Raw genomic sequence first — 22,408 nt, forward strand, 5'->3', positions numbered from 1 at the left:
ATAGGATTTTGGATACAAATAAATGTTAGGTCCCCACGAGGATAGAAAACATAACGTGTGTGTGTGTGATAGGGAAGCTATGTAAGAGGAAGCAGATGTGCAGGATGGGAGGGGTCATTCTCCGTGGTTGTGATATTACTGTGGGTTAGGGTTAGGCTCACATCCTCATGTCAGTAGGAACAGTTAGGGTCTATGAGGTACCATGTCCTTTTTTTCACTCAATCAAACTGAGTAACAGAGCCACAGCAATGTATTACTTTATATTTCATTACACTCCTGTATGTTCAGTGCCAAGGAAATAATGGTTATGCATGTATATGATATTTGAACCAAAATGCATGGAAATGCCTTTTACACCTGGACAGAAACAGGGCTTACAGCGAGTGCAATAGCACAATGTGATGTGGCCTTTCTCTTTCCCTTGTGTCCACCAACCATTTTAGTGTCTGTACCTAATCAAGCCTCCAACTCCAGTATCTCTCCCCTCCCTCTCTCTCATTCCCTCTCTCTCTGACCTTACAAGGAAAGGCAGGCAGCATTGATGTCATAGAATGAAGAATGTTGCAGGAATCCAGAGAGAGAGTGAGACAGGGAGAAACAGAGAGGAAAGACAGGGGCTACTGCCTTACAGCAGTTTATGAACATGCAGGATGAGATAGAGAGAGAGAGATGTGGTGTTGACATAGTAATATACACATCATGAGAGAAAGTCCAACGAGAAAGAACTTGTTAGGAAGGATGGTGTCATTCCTTTTCCATGGAAAGGGGGAGGAGAGAGAGAGAGAGAGAAAGAGGGGAGGAGAGAGAGGTGGGGAGGAGAGAGGGGGGGTCTAACAGCTGTAGGGGAACTGAGAGAGAGGGGTAGAGGAAAGTTAACAAGCACACTTTCTGTCTCGGTTTGGATCTACAACTAGGGAAAAGGAGAAGGAAGAGATAGATACTGTAGGGGAGGGTAATAGTTTGCTCTCCCAACTGCACACATAGGTAAGAACATATTTTATACTGATTATATGAGTTATTGATAGGTAACAAGTTACAGTTTTTTCCATTTAATAGTGGCAGCACAACTGTTTGACATCTGACAAGTTACCTCTATGATCGGTCTAAGCAATAATCAGATTGTGTGATATATAGTTTTGGTGCATTGCAGAGTTTCAACAGTTAAGAAAATGTATGAAAGAACAGTAGCAAAGTGCCTGATACGATTATTACTAATCTACCGGGGCGGGTGTTCCGCTTTTTAGCCACTGAGCAGTCCTTGTGCAAAGGACGCATTTACAAGTTTACAGCTTTTGATAGATACGCGCTCGCTCACAACGAAGAAAAATGCGGAAGCTGTAACCGGAAGTACAGTTTAGGAGGAAAAGTTAGCTGGCTGGTTAGCCAGACAGACATCTCACATTCCTTGGAAAATAGACAGGGAAAGGGTGATGGCAACATCCATTTACGGTGCAGATAGACCTACCGTTAAATAATAAATAGGAAGGGCCGGTTGAGGACGATAAACCGTGTTGTCAATAAACTCGAGAGAAGCGAGGAAGTAACGTTAGCCCCCTACAACCTCTCGCTAGCTACCAACTGTAGGGAAGCTGCTAGCCAGCAAAAAAATAGGTAAGTGTACAAACTAACTAGCCAGTATTTCTAGATTGATTGCGCTTTTCTATACATTTACCGTTTAAGTTATTTCAACTCTGGGTTGTATGCAGGTGAATGCTAGACCAGGGCTATCAATACGGATTGACACACACTGACATTCTCTTGAATCAGGGTTAGACAGACTTTACCTAGTTATGACTACATGATTCATTGATGAACGTCGGATATTTTGTATATTATGTGTGTTCAGTTGTTCTTAGCTGTCTTGAGCTTAGCAGACAGTTATCTACCATAGCTAATCAGAGGCATGTTAAAAGGTGGGTGGGGCGCTAATGTAACACGGTGGATCATGGTTATCCATCAAGTTCCTACCAGCTGTTATTTCATCCAAAATGGGATTCCATTGTTTCACAAGATGGTTGTTCTCATGCAAACCCACTGACTAAAATGTAAAGAGAGAATATAGATTTAAAACGTTGAGTGCTGTGATAGTTTTCCAGCCCCATAGACACAAATGCAATTAAAGGGAAAATCAGCTCAAACTCTTTTGGTATTGTTGTCAATAATCCAAATGTTTTGCATGTCAGCAGTCAAGTTTTCAGGATATTGGACTTTCAAGAAGGGGTGGGTATAATTTGTGGAACGTTCCAACAGGAATCTGTTCCAAAAACTTCGTAAAGTACAAGGTTGCCAACAAAGAATGCATACACAGTAGCATGATCAATTCACTAAGCTAACTAGCTGCCGAATAGGTATCAACTCACCACGTAGCTTATTCTTAATGTTTGTCCATAGGCTACCAGAGTGAGGACAGACATTTTTCGGAATAAATGTGGTGAGTGGAAAACGTAATGAAATAGCTCACTCCCTATCCGGTATCTTATTCTGTCGCTATACAACTTTGTATGCGTTGTTTGTTGGCAACCTTGTTATTTTACAAAGTTTTTGGAACAGATTCCTGTTGGAACGTTCCACAAATTATACCCACCCCAGTGAAATGCTTACGGCCCTTCCCAACAATACAGAGAAAATATAGAAAAGTAATAATAGACTGAGTAATGGTAACTTGGCTATTTACAAAGGGGTACCGAGTCCATGTGCAAGGTACAAGGTAATTGACGTAGATATGTACATATAACTAGGAATAAAGTGACTAGGCAACAGGATAGATAATAAACAGTAGCAGCAGTGTATGTGATGAGTCAAGAAAGGGTAGTGCAAAAAGGGTCAATGCAGATAGTCCGGGTAGCTATTTGGTTAACTATTTAACAGTCTTCTGGCTTGAGGGTAGAAACTGTTCGGGGTCCTGCTGGTTGCAGATTTGGTGCATCGGTAGTAGAGAGAACAGTCTGACTTGGGAGGCTGGAGTCTTTGACAGTTTTTTGGGGCTTTCCAATTATTTTTTTCTTAGTCACACAGAGCTCCTCATCAGTCGCACTTTAGAGCCCTGAGTGGAATGATGGCAGAAACCGATTGGTACCCAGGCTATCATCATAATACTTAATGCATAACATGTCCTCAAATCTCTCTCCCCTTGTAATTTGTCATTAAACTTGCTTGTTCAGAGTAAAGCAGGCTAGGCCGTACTACGTCTGTGTGCGTGACTGTTTGGGTGGGAGTCTGGGAATTCCATTCACAAGCGTACCACAGCCATTTGACCTCTATAAGATCACTGTGATATAGAGGTCGACCGATTAATCGGAATGGCCGATTAATTAGGGACGATTTCAAGTTTTCATAACAATCGCAAATTGGTATTTTTGGGCGCCAATTTTTATTTATTTATTTTTATTATGATTTTTTATACCTTTATTTAACTAGGCAAGTCAGTTAAGAACACATTCTTATTTTCAATGACGGCCTAGGAACAGTGGGTTAACTGCTTTGTTCAGGGGCAGAACGACAGATTTTTACCTTGTCAGCTCGGGGGATCATACCCTTGCAACCTTACAGTTAACTAGTCCAACGCTATAACCACCTGCCTCTCAATGCACTCCACGAGGAGACTGCCTGTTACGCGAATGCAGTAACCCAAGGTAAGTTGCTAGCTAGCGTTAAACTTATCTTATAAAAAACAATCAATCAATCATAATCACTGGTTATAATACACGTGGTTGATGATATTACTAGTTTATCTTTCGTGTCCTGCGTTGCATATAATCGATGCAGCGCTGTGGGATGGTTTAACAAAAGCACATTTGCGAAAACAGCACAATCATTGGACGACTGTACCTAACCATAATCACCAATGCCTTTCTTAAAATCAATACACAGAAGTATATATTTTTAAATCCTCATATTTAGCTAAAAGAAATCCAGGTTAGCAGGCAATATTAACCAGGTGAAATTGTGTCACTTTTCTTGCGTTCATTGCACGTAGAGTCAGGGTATATGCAACAGTTTGGGCAGCCTGGCTCATTGCAAACTAATTTGCCAGAATTTTACATAATTAAGACATAACATTGAAGGTTGTGCAATGTAACAGGAATATTTAGACTTATGGATGTCACCCGTTAGATAAAATACTGAACGGTTCCGTATTTCACTGAAATAAAAAACTTTTGTTTTCGAAATGATAGTTTCTGGATTCGACCATATTAATGACCAAAGGCTCGTATTTCTGTGTGTTATAACTAAGTCTATGATTTGATAGAGCAGTCTGACTGAGCGATGGTAGGCAGCAGCAGCCTCGTAAGCATTCATTCAAACGTAACTTTCGTGTGTTTTGCCAGCAGCTTTTCGCAAGCGCAGCGCTGTTTATGACTTCAAGCCTATCAGCCTAATGGCTGGTGTAACCGATGTGAAATGGCTAGCTAGTTAGCGGGGTGCGTGCTAATAGTGTTTCAAACGTCACTCGCTCTGAGACTTGGAGTAGTTGTTCCCCTTGCTCTGCAAGGGCCGTGGCTTTTGTGGAGCGATGGGTAACGATGCTTTGAGGGTGGCTGTTGTCGATGTGTTCCTGGTTCGAGCCCAGGTAGGGGCGAGGAGAGGGACGGAAGCTATACTGTTACACTGGCAATACTATAGTGCCTATAAGAACATCGAATAGTCAAAGGTATATGAAATACAAATGGTATAGAGAGAAATAGACCTATAAATACTATATTAACTACAACCTAAAACCTCTTACCTCGGAATATTGAAGTCTCATTTTAAAAGTAACCACCAACTTTCATATGTTCTGAGCATGGAACATAAATGTTGGCTTTTTTACATGGCACATATTGCATTTTTACTTCTCCAACACTTTGTTTTTGCATTATTTAAACCAAATCGAACATGTTTCATTATTTATTTGAGGCTAAATTGATTTTTATTGATGTATTATATTAAGTTAAAATAAGTGTCCATTCAGTATGGTTGTAATAGTCATCATTACAAATAAATAAATACAAATTGGCCGATTTAATTGGTATTGGCTTTTTTTTTTTGGTCCTTCAATAATCGGTATCGGCGTTGAAAAATCATAATCGGTCTACCTCTACTGTGATACAATTAATGTCATATGTCACCCATTCACTGTCAGTATAGCCTAACCTAGTACTACTGCCGCACTGTGATGGAGATCCCAGTCCCCTTTGAAAGGCTAGTGACCTGTAAGATCAGACTCAATTAGGAGCGTTGTCAGTGCATGAGTAACTCCCCCAGACACAGTCACAGACAGACAGGCTTCCCAGCAAGAGCTGGGCGTGTCTGTGCATGAAACTCAGGGACAACGATGGAGCTTTAGCAACTGTAGGGTAGTCACTAGATTGCCATGGTAGAGAGGACAACACTGGCGTCAGAGCTGATGAGCAAGTAAGGAAGTATTTTTTGTTGTTGATTTAGGGCTAGAGTTATGGTAATGTTAGGGTCCAAGATAGTGTGGGGGATTGATACAGTTACATATCGGGATATTATTTTTGACGATGAATTGTATCGTTTTGACAATATCGCAATATTATCAAATAATTATTTTTCCATCATAGCTTGTTCTCCGTCTTTTTTTTTTTAAATAGGGAGACCATTTGTTTTCAGCACATTTATTTCCATGATTGATCAAAACTTGTTTTCTCATGGCTCTCTTGTCCTCCTGCAGCAGACATATGGTGAGCAATATGTTTGGAACATCTCCGATGCATATAGAATCGTGAGAATTGCAAAACATATTGTATCGTCACCTACGTATCGTGATAATATCGTATCGTCCCTGCCAATTCTCAGCCCTAGTTCAAGAGTGGCTTTCAGAATCAAGTTCTTCTGCCTGTTTTATACTCCTCATCTGGATTCCAAAGCGATTGCCCCCAAGCAGCGTGTTGGCTTGTCACTAGTGTTCTTATTGGTCTGGCACAGTATCTATTGTTGCTGTTGTTTCTCTCAGGTGAACACTTACAGACCAGCAGCCAGTGGTAAAACAACAGTGTGTTATAGTCCCATCCAACACAGAACGATGCTTCGATTGATGTCTGGGCCTTGCAAGCCATCTCAAATATCATCTCCTCTACCAAATTAATTGTCTTCTAATCCTCCTTTGTAGACCGACGACCAATCAACCATGTGGAAATCATAACGTACTCGATAAGCTATGAGCTATTATTTACAGTAGACGGTTTGCATGAGTTTAGCGCTCTCTCTGCACACAGGATGTCGCCTCATAGCCAAGCTGTAAAACTAGTTAAGATGATGAAATACAGACTGTGGTGATGTCATCCAACTGAAATGAGAGGAGGGAGCTTTTTGGGGGGGGGGGGGGGGGGGCAGATTGGAGACGAAGGGAAAGGAAAAAGCAGACCATGGTGTTGATGATGTCATTCAACTGAAGTGCCAAACGTTCTCACCATGGGTCTCATCATCTCTGGATCCAATTTCACAATGGTTTACTTTAGTTAGGCTTAGGGGACGGTCCGGGAGGAGCCTGCAGCTGACCTCACCATATAAAACCATTAGCCAGGTCTACAGCCACATGGAATCTGTGGGGAATGTTTTTTGTCAATGCCTTTACAGTTGGTTGAGTAGTGAATTAAATAATACATCATAAAGGATGACATTTATAGCGGTATTTGGTTTTTTAATTCCTCAAATAGGTTGGTCTATTTCCAGGGGCACCATGAGGAACGTTTGCTCTTAGCATGTCTCAGTCCCGTGACCGTCTCATGCATTATCCCCAGGGCTTTTCTACAGTAGGCTAATATAATGAGACACTTTTAAATGAGAGCACTAGAACCAATAAGCCTAGTTCTCTGCCTCCACTTAGTGTAGAGCGCTGGCTCTCTAGAAAGATAGAAAGCCTTTAGATCAAAGCCTAGTAATATTTCCCTCACAACTGAACAGTCTGCTGGTATCCAATGCACTGGCCCTCATTAGCAGAGGTTTCAACAGGGTTCTATTGGCCAAGGAGAGCAGGTTTCTGTCTGACTGAGGATATTACAGGGGAGGTCTGCTCTGCTTGATGCAGGCTCTTTCATCACAGAGAGGAGCCAACGCTTTGTCAGTGGAGCGTTGGACTCTTACTAGGTTGGACTTTTACAGCCAGTTTCCAAGACCACTTTGTGTGTCTGTTCCCCCCCCTCTTTCCATCTGTTCTAGTCCCACTGGTGTTTTCTAAATAAGACAGCTATCCAGCCTAGCTGTGCTAGGGCGGGCAACCAGATTGGTTGATGTCCCCTTTGGTCATTTGCCTTTAATATTTCATCCTGCTCTTCTCTGCATTATTTAACAGTAAGTCCATTTTGAAAATAGAAAAGTGAAGATTTTGCAGTTTGTGGCTTTTTGTTGCTCACTTTGAAGGGGCTTGAGTGCAAATATGATAACTTCTCTCTTTGGATTCTTGTCAGTATTTTAACTGTTAAAGTAAGAAGTTATGAGTGAAATGTAGAAAACGCTGTGTTTTCCAGAGGATCCTAACAAACAAAGTTAGCTTACTTACGCTGTTTTTTTTCCTTCATACTGTGTTGAGGCCTGAGTCAGCATTTCAGGAACACTTTCACCCACTGTTGATGTCTTTATCTTGTCAGAACTTGTGTCCAGGCCCCCAAGTCACAGCTACATGCAATGTGGAAACCTCAATTTCAAACTGAAAAACTATTTGTAACTGTCCAGTGAAAATCTCACTTTAACGTTTATATTCTGTTACCTCGTCCTATACTCGGAATTGTGACCAAAGCATAAATTGGAGAAAAACTCTTTCAAAATCCCAAATCCAACTTGTATCTCACAGACCCTTTAAAAAGGTGCCTGCTATTTACTCCTAGAACATGATGTCATGTTGGCTGATTGGCTGAGCTTAGAGTCGGCCGTCTACTTGCCTTAATATTTTTAATGAACTGTATACACCACCCACACCATTCTGTCGTTGGGGTACACCCACACCATTCTGTCGTTGGGGTACACCCACACCATTCTGTCGTTGGGGTACACCCACACCATTCTGCCGTTGGGGTACACCCACACCATTCTGTCGCTGGGGTACACCCACACCATTCTGTCGCTGGGGTACACCCACACCATTCTGTCGTTGGGGTACACCCACACCATTCTGTCGCTGGGGTACACCCACACCATTCTGTCGCTGGGGTACACCCACACCATTCTGTCGCTGGGGTACACCCACACCATTCTGTCGTTGGGGTACACCCACACCATTCTGTCGTTGGGGTACACCCACACCATTCTGTCGTTGGGGTACACCCACACCATTCTGTCGTTGGGGTACACCCACACCATTCTGTCGCTGGGGTACACACACACCATTCTGTCGCTGGGGTACACCCACACCATTCTGTCGCTGGGGTACACCCACACCATTCTGTCGCTGGGGTACACCCACACCATTCTGTCGTTGGGGTACACCCACACCATTCTGTCGTTGGGGTACACCCACACCATTCTGTCGTTGGGGTACACCCACACCATTCCAACACAGAAAAGCTGCTTTTTAACCTACTTAATACAAATGAAATAACTATTTCACTCATATTATAATTAATTATAGGTAATATTTCGTAGAAATCTGGTAACACTGGGAAGGAAGTTACGTTAAGTTTCTCATGAAACTGACATGGCGTAACATTATAGTCAAGCCACATCGCATTTACTAGGCTAGTTCTGGGGCATTGCTTTTCCTTCCAAAACAAACAAGGCCTGAAGAAACCCATATATATTATCACCATGGTAATGGTTCGTAAATATGTAGTTGCTCTGTGAGCTAACAAAAGCATTTGACATTATGGACAAAACCATGTTTCTAGACTACCCATTAGGCTTATTTATGATCCAGCGATGAGGCACTACGACCCATCATTGCCATTATATATTTTTATTTTATTTAACCTTTTATTTAACTAGACATGTCTTTTAAGAACAAATTCTTTTTTACCATGACGGCCTACACAGGCCAAACCTGGACAACGATGGGCCAATTGTGTGCCGCCCTATGAGACTCCCAATCACGGCCGATTGTGATACAGCCTGGATTTGAACCAGGGTGTCTGTAGTGACGCATCTAGCACAGAGATGCAGTGCCTCAGACCGCTGTGCCACTCGGGAGCCCGAGTACAGTGCATTCGGAAAGTATTCAAACACCATGACTTTTTCCACATTTTGTTATGTTACAGCCTTATTCTAAAATGTATTAAATCATTTTTTACCCATCAATCTACACACAATAACCCATAATGACAAAGCTAAAAGAGGTTTTTAGAAATGTTTGCTAATTTATTCAAAATAAAAATCTGAAATATCACGTTTACGTAAGTATTCAGACCCTTTACTCAGTACTTTGTTGAAGCACCTTTGGCAGTGATTACAGCCTCGGGTCTTCTTGGGTATGACGCTACAAGCTTGGCACACTTGTATTTGGGGAGTTTCCCCCATTCTTCTCTGCAGATCCTCTCAAGCTATGTCAGGTTGGATGGGGAGCGTTGCTGCACAGCTATTTTCAGGTCTCTCCAGAGATGTTCGATTGGGTTCAAGTCCGGACTCTGGCTGGGCCACTCAAGGACATTTAGAAACTTGTCTTGGCTGGGTGCTTAGGGTCGTTGTCCTGTTGGAAGTTGACCCTTCGCCCCAGTCTGAGGTCCTGAGCGCTCTTGAGCAGGTTTTCATCAAGTACTTCGTTCATCTTTCCCTCAATCCTGACTAATCTCACAGTCTCTGCCACTGAAATACATCCTCACAGCAGGATGCTGCCACCACCATGCTTAACCAAAGGAATGGTGCCAGGTTTCCTCCAGATGTGACTCTTGGCATTCATGCCAAAGATTTCAATCTTGGTTTTATCAGACGAGAGAATCTTGTTTCTCATGGTCTGAGAGTCCTTTAGGGGCTTTTTGGCAAACTCCAAACGGGCTGTCACGTCCCTTTTACTGAGGAGTGGCTTCCGTCTGGCCTCTCTACCATAAAGTTGTCCTTCTGATGGTTCTCCCGTCTCCACAGAGGAACTCTGGAGCTCTGTCAGAGTGACCATCGGGTTCTTGGACACCTCCCTGACCAAGGCCCTTCTCCCCTGATTGCTCAGTTTGGCCAGTAAAGTTGTAGAAACATCTTAAGGATGATCAATGGAAACAGGATGCACCTGAGCTCAATTTCGAGTCTCATAGCAAAGGGTCTGAATACTTATTTACAGAAGGTATGTCTGTTTGTTTGTTTTAAACATTTGCAAAAATGTAAAAATAAACTGTTTTCCTTTGTAATTATGGGGTATTGTAACATAACAAAATGTGTAAAAGGGGAATGCACTGTATACTCTGTAGGGCACTATATCAGCTAGCGTCTAGCTGATAGTAACGTTAGACAGGTACTGAGAAAGAGGAAGAAACCAAGAGGTACTGAGAGAGAAAGAGGGCCACGTCTCTTAACCAGGGGTCACCTACAGGGCCACAGGCGTTTGGGGAATCTGAGATAGAGCCGCTTTGGTAACATCAACATTTTTAACCACAAACACGTGAGGTAAATATTTGAGCTGATGTTGAATGACCCTCTTGATGTAGCTCACATGAACATGTTATGATGGTTTTACCCGTCTCAGGTCCGACCCGGTCAGCCCTATAGTAAACCATGCTGTAGTTCTCAACTGTTTTTATTACAATGAACGGTTTCATACTGAGAGTTGACCTTGAAGCAGCTGTAAGTGCTGCTATGGTTACGGTATACCTCTCTCCATACTGAGCCTAAGGAGTGGCTAGTGTGTATTTACAATCTAGGGCGAGGTACTGTGTAAAGCAGCCAAGATCTTTCAGGTGTGTGTGTCTGTGTGTGTTTCTGTGCATGCATGCTTTGGAGGTTCTCTCCTGTATTTAGGCTACAGGGTTGTTAGATCCTTTGTTGATGTGTCCCCACTAATTCACCAAGGAGAAATATTCCCCTACTGTTTCAAAAGCTCTGTGTGCTCACCTCAGATAAGCTAATGCTCTATGGTTCATTTCTATATCAAAGGTTTATTTTATCTTCTCTGCTATCCTTTCTACAGCTGGCCTCCAGGTTTGCTAGACCTCCTCTGTAACACAGCCATCTCTTTAACAGTTGGCAGCCTCCCTACCGCTCATTTCAGTTTGTGTTGATTTGGATGGATTGTGTTTGTCCTCTTCTAAACCGTCGTAATAAACCAATATGGTCATAAACAACAGCTGTCCTCTTCTTCTCTCCTCAGACAGTAAAACGACAACATGGCTGACTCCAGCGGTAGTAAACCCTTCATGGTGACTTCCTCCATCAACCTCAAAGTCACCACCCCCTCCTTCTACAACCAGCCAAAGAAGTTTGCCTCGGTCAACCCGCCGCGCCCCAAAAGCCAGTCCGACCCGTGGCCTCCCCCGGGCTCAACTCCTCCCGCAGGTCCCTCTCCTCCCCCCAGTCTGGTCTCCTCAACACGCGGTGTCGGCACAGCTGTCATTGGTCGAGTTGGAGTGATGCCTCCACCCCCACCATCGCTATGCGAAGGTGATTGGCCGTTTTTGTTTGTAATTTTGTAAACATTTATCCCATGCATTGTCTGGTTTAATGTGACCCCTAACTCCTTCACTTAAACTCTTTCCCTTCACAGTGCAGATGTGAAGTAACTGGATAGGTGTAAAAATATGGTATTAGAGGTTAGGGGAAGTGACTAGGGGTTGTTTTAGGACCAGACTTATCTCGCAACAGAAGCATCAAGCATGTTATTATTTAGTTACAAGTATTTATCTTTGTTTCTGATAAAACAAGGATGTTGGATCCCAGAGTTTGAGCCTGGTGTTGGCAACCCAACAGATTGGTAGACTGCAACATGGCCCTTATCCCATCAATGAAACGCACCCTTCCTGTTTCTCACAAACTCTAATCACTGCATTTAAAGGGATACTGCGAGATTCTGGCAATTAAGCCATTGTTTTCTACTTAACCACCTATTTTCTTGACAGTAACATTTCACTGTCTCTGTGTGTAGAAACTGTATTGTCATGGAGTTCCCTTGAATGAATGTCTGGGTGGGTGCAGTGAATAGATGACAGGATTTGAATGAATTATAGAATGTTTAGAAACCATTTGATTGCCATACCTTTGTTTTAATCAATCACCCCTCCCCGTTTCTATTAGACTTCCCGCCCCCTCCTCCTCCAATGGACGATGAGCTGCCAGCCCCTCCCCCCAATTGTGCAACCACACCTCCAGCCTCTGATGCCCCTCCCCCTGCCTTCCCTCCCCCTCCTGCAGTGGATGACCTGCCCCTCCCCCCCGCCCCGCCTGAGGAGAATGCCTGTCTCCCCCGTTCCCCGTCTCCCCCTCCTCCACCACCCCCTCCCCCTCTCCCAGTCTCTGGTCCCAGCAGTGTCCCCAGTGCTGGGGAGAACTCTCAGGTGAGTCTGGGTCACTAATCATAAGAATGGAATACGTTTTGTATTATAAACTGGGTGGTTTGAGCCTGAATGCTGATTGGCTGACAGCTGTGGTATATCAGACCATATACCACGGGTATGACAGAACATTTATTTTTACTGCTCTAATTACATTGGTAACCAGTTTATAATAGCAATAAGGCACCTCGGGGGTTTTTAATATATGGCCAATATACCACGACTAAGGGCTGTGTCCGGGCACTCCGCGTTGTGTCGTGACTAAGAACATCCCTTTGCCGTGGTATATTGGCCATATACCACACCCCCTCGTGCCTTATTGCTTAAATATAGAACTTTCCATAAGGTCCCAAAGCACTTGTCATTGTATTGGTGTAGTTGTGTTGGATGACGGCCAGAACTCTCATCCACACATCTACTACCATGGTGGATGTCCCCAGTAAACAGATGTGGAAGTCTATTGCCTAACGTGATGTGTTTAAGTTCTGATCCATGCAAATCAGTTACATTCTGTTCTATCAGTACACTTCTGTGCACATTCCCCATTGACACACGTGTATGATTTAGGTGGCGGTTGGAGTTTGCTACATATTTCAAGTCAAGATTCAGCCTGTTGATAAACAATCATCCTCTCTCTCTCTCTCCCATTATTTCTCACTCTTTCACAATCCCTCACTCTGTGTGTCTGTCCATTTCCCCTCCCCTCTCTCCCTCCCCCCCCTTCTTTCTCACTCCCACAGTGTCTGGAAAAGCAGACTAGTTTTGACAAACAGCTGGGCTCTCTGACTGACCTGCTGTCTGAGATGGAGACCAGAGGACCCTTCAACCCCAAGGTACAGAGAAGGACAAGTATTTTGTATACTGTAGAGCGTCGTATACTGTAGAGCGTCGTAGAAGCACACAACTTCAGTAAATCAACAGGGAAAACGGAATGTAACAGAAGACTGCAGTAGACACAGCATTACACAGAGAGAGTAGGAAATACTTGGGACTGAGAAGATGGAAGGAAGTAAATGGAGGAGTGGGGAGGGGAATAAATGGAGGAGTGGGGAGGGGAATAAATGGAGGAGTGCGGAAGGGGAATAAATGGAGGAGTGGGGAGGGGGAATAAATGGAGGAGTGGGGAGGGGGAATAAATGGAGGAGTGGGGAGGGGGAATGAATGGAGGAGTGGGGAGGGGAATGAATGGAGGAGTGGGGAGGGGAATAAATGGAGGAGTGGGGAGGGGGAATAAATGGAGGAGTGGGGAGGGGGAATAAATGGAGGAGTGGGGAGGGGGAATAAATGGAGGAGTGGGGAGGGGGAATAAATGGAGGAGTGGGGATAAATGGAGGAGGGGGAATAAATGGAGGAGGGGGAATAAATGGAGGAGGGGGAATAAATGGAGGAGGGGGAATAAATGGAGGAGGGGGAATAAATGGAGGAGGGGGAATAAATGGAGGAGGGGGAATAAATGGAGGAGTGGGAATAAATGGAGGAGTGGGAATAAATGGAGGAGTGGGAATAAATGGAGGAGTGGGGAGGGGGAATAAATGGAGGAGTGGGGAGGGGGAATAAGTGGAGGAGTGGGGAGGGGAATAAAAGATCAGAGGAAAAAAGATTGACTCAGAAGTTTGAATAAAGGGGTTTCCAAAGTAGAGAGAAAGAGGGGGAGAGAGAGCAGGTCAGGAGAAACCGTTTGGCCAGATGCCAGGCTGTTTTGTGTCTGTTCAGGCTGATGGCTCTAGGATGAGTAAGCTGTTCGTTACTGTACACAGACAGACAATGAGAGAGTGATGTACAAAAACAGAGGAAGTGAGTGATGCAGAGAAACTTACACAGAATGATGTATATAAAGAAAGATGGCGATGCAAATAGAAAGAGGGACCAAGCAAGACCGAGAGAGAGAGAGGGAGAGTGGTACACAATGCGTACTCCATTGTGATCAGGCCTGTGTGTGTGGGGCCAAGCCAGCGGTCTGGGGAAACAGCCATAAATGGAGAGTGTTTTTATCCTCCTGGGAGGAACTGGATCAGAACAGGGAAATGTTGGCACAAGCTCTTGATAAAAACACTTGATGAGCTCAAGTTCCCCTGTATGACTCAGAGCCTGTGCTTTGTGGAAGTTGAACATTTGATACGATTGAAAATCGCTAACTGCAAACTTTTTGTGTTTTTTAATTCTGTACTTGAATGATACTAATAGCCGTTTTCACCGTTCCTAAAAACACAGGCGGCTTGTTAAGGAGGGTGGATTGTTTAGAATGTTTCAAATAGTACTGTATAGAACATTGTATTTTCACCTGGAAACCTCCAAAATAGCTGAAGGGGCACTCAGTTCCTAATGCTTTTAGTCTAAAAGTAGGTTTGAGTTCCATACCACAGCTTGTTGTTGTGTGTTCTCTCATAGTTCTCTTCAACTCTTCAGTACATATAGCCTGTAATGTTTTCTTGTCTGATCTTGTCTCCCCAGTTGCCCAGTCAGTACTCAGCTCCTCCTCCTCCTGCCCCCAAGCCTGCAGGTCCTCCCCCCACTGCTCCCAAGCCCAACCTCTCCTTCCTCCCCCCTCCAGAGATGGGAGACAAGCCCCCTCCTGCTCCCTGGGCCGAGGAGCTCAAACTCCGGACGACACACCGACAAGCCAATAACCCTATATCCGCCCCAGCTCCTGCTCCTGCACCACAGCCATTTGCTAAGGCACCAGTCGGTGCTTCTAAGGCTTTTGGGGGCATGAAAACAGGGACGTCCATGCCTCCTGTGGGGCTGAAGAACCAGAACCACGCCCCGGCTCCATTTGGTGTTGCTCCTAAACTTTCCCCTGCAGCCAGCTCCTTCTCTCCTCCTCCTGCCGCTCCTCCCGCCCCACCAGCCAACAAAGTGGCTCCCCCAGCCTTCAATCACTCAAAGCCCTCTTCCATTGACTCTCAGATGACTGTGAGCCTGCCCCCTCCTGCTCCCGTGCCCCCTCCTCAGCCCAAAGCGATGACACCACCACCCTCTTCTTACAGCCAGCCAATGAAATCTCCCCCTTCATCAAAGGTATGTTAGGAGACCCTTTGGGGTGAGTGTGTGTGTGTGTTTAGTTCTCCCCCTGTTAAATGTGTGTTTTCTGTCCCCCAGCCCTCGCCTCCTGGGCCTGTCTCTGTCCCAGGTGGAGGTGTTCCTCTCTCCATGAGGGAGGTGGAGGAGCTGGAGAGAATGACCAATGCATTCATCAAAGACATGGACACACACGCTCCCGTCATCACCTCAGCACCTACAGGTACACACACACCTTCCGCTCATCACCTCAGCACCTACAGGTACACACACACACCCTCCGTTCATCACCTCAGCACCTACAGGTACACACACACCCTCCGTTCAGCACCTACAGGTACACACACACCCTCCGCTCATCACCTACACTAGTTAATTGTTTCATACTACCATACCCAATGTATCAGAATGAACACGATTATCAGAGTGTCATTATCTTGTCCAGTTCCTGCCTGACAACACTCTTTCTCAGTATGCTATTGGTTCTGATGGTCTGGGCTGTAGTTCTAATAGGCTGGGCTGCGGTGCTGATGGGCTGCTGTGCTGATGGGCTGGGGTGCTGATGGGCTGGGGTGCTGATGGGCTGGGCTGGGGTGCTGATGGGCTGGGGGTTTGATGGGCTGGGGTGCTGATGGGCTGGGCTGGGGTGCTGATGGGCTGGGCTGGGGTGCTGATGGGCTGGGCTGGGGTGCTGATGGGCTGGGCTGGGGTGCTGATGGGCTGGGCTGGGGTGCTGATGGGCTGGGCTGGGGTGCTGATGGGCTGGGGGTTTTGATGGGCTGGGGGTGCTGATGGGCTGGGGGTGCTGATGGGCTGGAGTGCTGATGGGCTGGGGTGCTTATGGGCTGGGGTGCTGATGGGGTGCTTATGGGCTGGGCTGCTGATGGGCTGGGCTGGGGTTTTTATGGGCTGGGGTGCTGATTGACCTTTCATCAAAATGATTGATCAGTGTAATTAGGTAGTAAGGAGCCTCCTCCCTACTCTCTCATTGGTGCTAGTAATGACTTAATGACTGTGTGGAATAGGACTGGCTGGGCCCTTCTCTGTCAGCATCAACCAACTCTTATCCCCTCTCTCTTCTTCCTCTCCCTTTCTACCTCCCTTCTCTCTCTCCATCGCTCTCTCTCTCCATCGCTCTCTCTGTCCATCGCTCTCTCTGTCCATCGCTCTCTCTGTCCATCGCTCTCTCTGTCCATCGCTCTCTCTGTCCATCGCTCTCTCTGTCCATCGCTCTCTCTCTCCATCGCTCTCTCTCTCCATCGCTCTCTCTCTCTCTCCTCATCTCTCTCTTTCAGAGGTATGTGGTAAGTGTGGTGAGGCTCTGTCTCGTTCCCAGCCTGCAGTGAGAGCCATGAACAAACTCTTCCACTCTGACTGTTTCTGCTGTATGAGCTGCCATCGCCCCCTGCAGGGCATGCAGTTCTACGACAAGGACGGGACGCCACAGTGTGACGACTGCTACACTGTGAGTACACACATGTACACACACAGTAATTACATGCACAAACAGCTTATAGTTATTCATTCACTCTCTCACACACAGACATGTACCGTGCTTGCTCTCCCACCCTCCTGTCTGTGTGTCTCTACAGAGTTCTCTGGCGGTGTGTTCTCGGTGTGGGGAGCGTATTACAGACCGTGTGTTGAAGGCGGTGGGCCAGTGTTTCCATGCCCATTGTTTCCGCTGCTGCACCTGCGCCTGCAGCCTGGAGGGGGCGCCCTTCATCACCGACGACGACAACAACCCATACTGTGTCCCAGACTACCACAGGTACGGCCTCTCATCTCCTTGTCTTTCTCTCTATCTCTCTCAGGTATTGTCCTGTGTGTGTGGTACAGTCTAATGTCCTCTCTGTCCCCCTGCCTGAAGGCGTTTCTCTCCCCTGTGTGTGTGTGTGGTACAGTCTAATGTCCTCTCTGTCCCCCTGCCTGTAGGCGTTTTCTCTCCCCTGTGTGTGTGTGTGTGTGGTACAGTCTAATGTCCTCTCTGTCCCCCTGCTTGTAGGCGTTTCTCTCCCCTGTGTGTGAGCTGTAATGAGCCCATAGTTCCTGACGCCGGCAGTCAAGAGACCGTCAGAGTCGTGGCCCTCGACAAGAACTTCCACCTCAAGTGCTACCGCTGTGAGGTAAGGACAACAGACCTGCTACATCTAAAGTACTACCGCTGTGAGGTAAGGACAACAGACCTGCTACATCTAAAGTACTACCGCTGTGAGGTAAGGACAACAGACCTGCTACATCTAAAGTACTACCGCTGTGAGGTAAGGACAACAGACCTGCTACATCTAAAGTACTACCGCTGTGAGGTAAGGACAACAGACCTGCTACATCTAAAGTACTACCGCTGTGAGGTAAGGACAACAGACCTGCTACATCTAAAGTACTACCGCTGTGAGGTAAGGACAACAGACCTGCTACATCTAAAGTACTACCGCTGTGAGGTAAGGACAACAGACCTGCTACATCTAAAGTACTACCGCTGTGAGGTAAGGACAACAGACCTGCTACATCTAAAGTACTACCGCTGTGAGGTAAGGACAACAGACCTGCTACATCTAAAGTACTACCGCTGTGAGGTAAGGACAACAGACCTGCTACATCTAAAGTACTACCGCTGTGAGGTAAGGACAACAGACCTGCTACATCTAAAGTACTACCGCTGTGAGGTAAGGACAACAGACCTGCTACATCTAAAGTACTACCGCTGTGAGGTAAGGACAACAGACCTGCTACATCTAAAGTACTACCGCTGTGAGGTAAGGACAACAGACCTGCTACATCTAAAGTACTACCGCTGTGAGGTAAGGACAACAGACCTGCTACATCTAAAGTACTACCGCTGTGAGGTAAGGACAACAGACCTGCTACATCTAAAGTACTACCGCTGTGAGGTAAGGACAACAGACCTGCTACATCTAAAGTACTACCGCTGGGAGGTAAGGACAACAGACCTGCTACATCTAAAGTACTACCGCTGGGAGGTAAGGACAACAGACCTGCTACATCTTGTGCCAGATGTGAAGATAAACTCCTGAAGATGTATTATGAAGAGATGGTGAAATATCTTAACAGTTTGAATGGTGCCCCCCGAGTGTTTTGGATGTAAATGTTTTCCAGTGACCTTCTGCACATCCTGAAGTCTCTCTTCCTGGTTGCAGGATTGTTCCCGCCCCCTCTCCATAGAGGCGGACGCAGACGGCTGCTACCCATTGGACGGCAGGATCCTGTGCATGAAGTGCCACACCCAGCGGGCCAAGGCTATGCAGTGATTGGTGGACACATCTGTTATTCAAGTCGAACTTTGAACCAAATCCAAGGCACAGGATCCATTCAGCTTCCACCGTTCTGTCTTTGCAACAGGGCTTTACTTGTGCGCTCTGTGTGTGTGTGTGTGTGTGTGCATGCAGATGTCGTTATGTCTCTCTCCTCTGTCTGCTTATTCCCTCTCTCAGTCCAGAGGTAATGTACTGCACTGAGATAGACTTCCTCCTCCTCTCCCCGCCTTCTCCCTTTGTGTTAATGCCAGTCTTATCAAGGCCATGTTTTGTTTACGCTAAAATTCCCAGCATGTCTTGCACAAGTATAGCTTAGTCATGGGCTGTGTCCCAACAGTCAAAGATGGCTTCCTCTCCTCTTCTCTCTCCACTGATTGGAAAACATGTTGAGAAGGTTTCAGCCATACAACTTTGATTTGTCTTTCACTTTTCAGTGGTACAGAAGGAAAAGACGGGAAGTATTTCAGAGTATTTGAGACATAGTAACAGTAGTTTAGTGTAACTCCCTGACCCCAGTGCACGAGGAGTTGAACAAAAGTTTAAGGTGGACTAATTCATGTTCCCCTGCACCTCCCATAGGGCTGAGCTCTGGTGGGCTGGTGGCACCTGAAGCACTTTGGGAGTTGTAGTGCCTGCAAACATACAAGTTGCTTAACTGCCTTTAGAGAGTGCTTTCTACAGAACTACATATCCCATCAGATACAATGTAGCAGAGCAGTGTGCTGTGGGAAATGTAGTTCCTCTTGGGCTAAAAACAGTGCAAAAAAACGAACAAAAATATGTGAATGTCGCTCTCGTTTGTTTTTGTTGTGTGCGTTTGTTGCTTTATAGGCATGCATTGCTACAGATCACTGTCAGTTACTCTCACCATTTTATCAAACACAGATTGAGGGTACAATACGATCAAAATGACCATTTATTTCTTTGTCAAAAGAATAGAAGATTTAAGATCATGATTATAGACACTACCTAGAACAAAGGTCAGAAGTTAGCCCGGCACAGATTCCATTCCTATGATCTCCTCATGTTAAATAGAGTGCTGTAGTTTAAAGAGGACCACATGGCTTAGAACAGAACCTACGCTACAGGCAGAAGTTGCTCTTAACCGCTAGGATCAGATTACCCTACCTCATCCCTAATCTTAATTTAAAGGGGATGGAGGGAAAACGTCGGATCCTGCATCAGTAGTTAGGGGCAACTTCCAGGACCTACAGTACAGTATAATCCTATCATCCTCAATGAAGCGCTCTTGAACACATACTTATGTAGTGTGCAGGCGAGTTAAGATATCTAATGATTAACATAGAGATATTACCTCTCATTAATTCAATTCACCTAAAGGTAAACTCATGGATTTTTGCACTATACACCTGCATTTACAAATGCTTAGTATTTTGGGCATTTGCAGCTCTCTGAATAACATGATAAAACTGATTCTGAATCAGGGTTTTAAGTATTATAAACATGCAACAGATCAAATGGCCAGTCTGTTTTCCAGTAGAGTGTAGTAGGTCATTGACTGTAGCAGTAGCATGTAGATCAAACCAATACAGTTCAAGGTGATGGTAACACGTCACTCAAACGCATCACACTTTAAATTCACTGCCTTTGTTTTTGTGGAATTCACTTCAAGTTTTAATCATATTTTGTGTGCTTTACACAGTATATTGTTCCTCTTCCTCTCTCATAATACTCCAATGACTACCACTGTTTCCATTATTCCGCTTAGTGTTCTTTTATGTCTCGATATCAGTTATATTTACTCTGCTTGTAATCTTACCATACTGTATTTCATTGATAAGTACTTATTTTCTGTGATTTTTCTGTGAAACTTTGTGAGTTGCCATTTCCACCCTAGTATTCCTATCTCTCCTGTTCAGACTGGTTTGGCACCAAACACCCATCCTTATACAATCCTCAGTCTGGCATAGCAACACAACCCTAATGACCAAACTAACATCCTAAACCATATGGCCAAATACGACTCCATATGCATGTTATCTGGGTCGTCGGTATCATCTTTAGTATTCTCAGTTGTTTTCATTTTTTTATTTGCACACATGATTCCACCCTTGTGACCATGCCTTTGTCTTCACTGTCAGACCATTGGTGTGTGATGATGCCTTCAAAAACACCACGTTGCTCATTTATTTAATGATGATTGCCTTGTTCTTTTCATATAGTTTTTTATAAATTCCTCTTATATTTGTGTGTTTACGGTTCCAAACATGCCAACATTAATTACCAGTACATGTCATTGTTTTTCTTCTTTCATTTTACTGTACTCAAAATAAAACTGCTAATAGCCTAAATCCTGTGTGTTTTTATTGTGCCTGTTTGGCATTTGCAATAATTAAGTGTCTTTATTCCTGGAAGTTATTGTTCAGTATTGTCCTCATTCTCTCACATCAAATACAGTATCTCTCTCTTCCTCCATGTGTCCTCCACTATGCTATCAGTGGCGTGTTCCATTGCCAGATGACCTCTAGAACACCCTCGCTCTCTCTATCAATTCATACCAGACCCTCTGCTGCACTGATAGTGACGCGGGTAGACGGCTGTGTGTGCACTGTTTTTTCATTTGAGAACCCTGCATCGAGAGGACAATGTGTCCTCTTAATGTTTTGACTTTTTCTGTGTTTCAGAGTTCTGCTGATTTTATTGGCTCTGTACCGACCTGTTGCTTAGGGACGTTATGTTCTCATTACGGCAGGGTAGCCTAGTGGTTAGAGCAAGTTCGAATCCCCGAGCTGACAAGGTACAAATCTGTCGTTCTGCCCCTGAACAGGCAGTTAACCCACTGTTCCTAGGCCGTCATTGAAAATAAGAATTTGTTCTTAACTGACTTGCCTAGTTAAATAAAGGTAAAATAAAAACATTTGAGTTAAAACTCTGTAATTTTAGGGTTGTGGATTGAAGAGGATTCCTCCTACACATCAAACACACCCACGTGCATGTCACAGTCTAAATGAATCCACAGTGCCACCTGATAATGTAGCAGAGAGAGAGGTAGGCTGCCAGGTCAACTCTGTTTATCAGGAGGAGAGCAGTGAGTGATGAAAGAAGATAGAGAGCTGAGATGACAGCTGGCTGATGGAGGGAGAGAAAGAGGTCTGGAGGCTACGTGTGAGGGAAAAATGAGAAACGTCAGTGGCTGCAACAAGCTAAACCCAGACAGACAGAACAAGACACACAACAGAGTATGGCAGAAATCACAGCAGAGCCTCAATTAAAAGACCGTCTGCAGGTTTTACCTATCTCATGAAATGTTATGAAGTTTATGCTGATCCTAGGTAATGTCAAATCAATGTGTTGGCATGCCACAGGCTGAACACTTTCTACTTAATGCATCAGTTCTTTTTTTGGGGGGGGGGGCAATATAGGTTATAATAAGATTGTCATGTGTCAAGTGAGCCCCAGCCCCTACCCCAGCTGGATAGCCTTCCTGAGCCCAAGCCCCTACCCCAGCTGGATAGCTTTCCTGAGCCCCAGCCCCTACCCCAGCTGGATACCCTTCCTGAGCCCAAGCCCCTACCCCAGCTGGATACCCTTCCTGAGCCCCAGTCCCTACCCCAGCTGGATAGCCTTCCTGAGTCCCAGCCCCTACCCCAGCTGGATACCCTCCCTGAGCCCCAGCCCCTACCCCAGATGGATAGCCTTCCTGAGCCCCAGCCCCTACCCCAGCTGGATAGCCTTCCTGAGCCCCAGCCCCTACCC

General features: G+C 45.3%; 1 protein-coding gene across 2 annotated transcripts; it reads left to right on the top strand.

The window, feature by feature from the left end:
• Positions 1-825: 825 nt before the first annotated feature.
• zyx (zyxin) lies at positions 826-21,003 on the top strand. Of its 2 annotated transcripts, none has more exons than XM_036941198.1 (10): positions 826-984; positions 11,222-11,511; positions 12,142-12,401; positions 13,139-13,231; positions 14,850-15,416; positions 15,498-15,639; positions 16,712-16,881; positions 17,009-17,187; positions 17,422-17,542; positions 18,575-21,003. In XM_036941198.1, the coding sequence occupies exons 2-10, from the start codon at positions 11,238-11,240 to the stop codon at positions 18,683-18,685; spliced, it is 1,917 nt and encodes a 638-aa protein (XP_036797093.1). In that variant the 5' UTR covers positions 826-984; positions 11,222-11,237; the 3' UTR covers positions 18,686-21,003. The 2 variants fall into 2 exon arrangements, with proteins under 2 accessions (XP_036797093.1, XP_036797091.1); XM_036941196.1 differs by lacking the exon at positions 826-984 and adding an exon at positions 1,252-1,611.
• The last annotated feature ends 1,405 nt before the right edge of the window (positions 21,004-22,408 follow it).

This window comes from Oncorhynchus mykiss, chromosome 2 (genome assembly GCF_013265735.2).
Source record: "Oncorhynchus mykiss isolate Arlee chromosome 2, USDA_OmykA_1.1, whole genome shotgun sequence".
Classification (NCBI taxonomy): domain Eukaryota; kingdom Metazoa; phylum Chordata; class Actinopteri; order Salmoniformes; family Salmonidae; genus Oncorhynchus; species Oncorhynchus mykiss.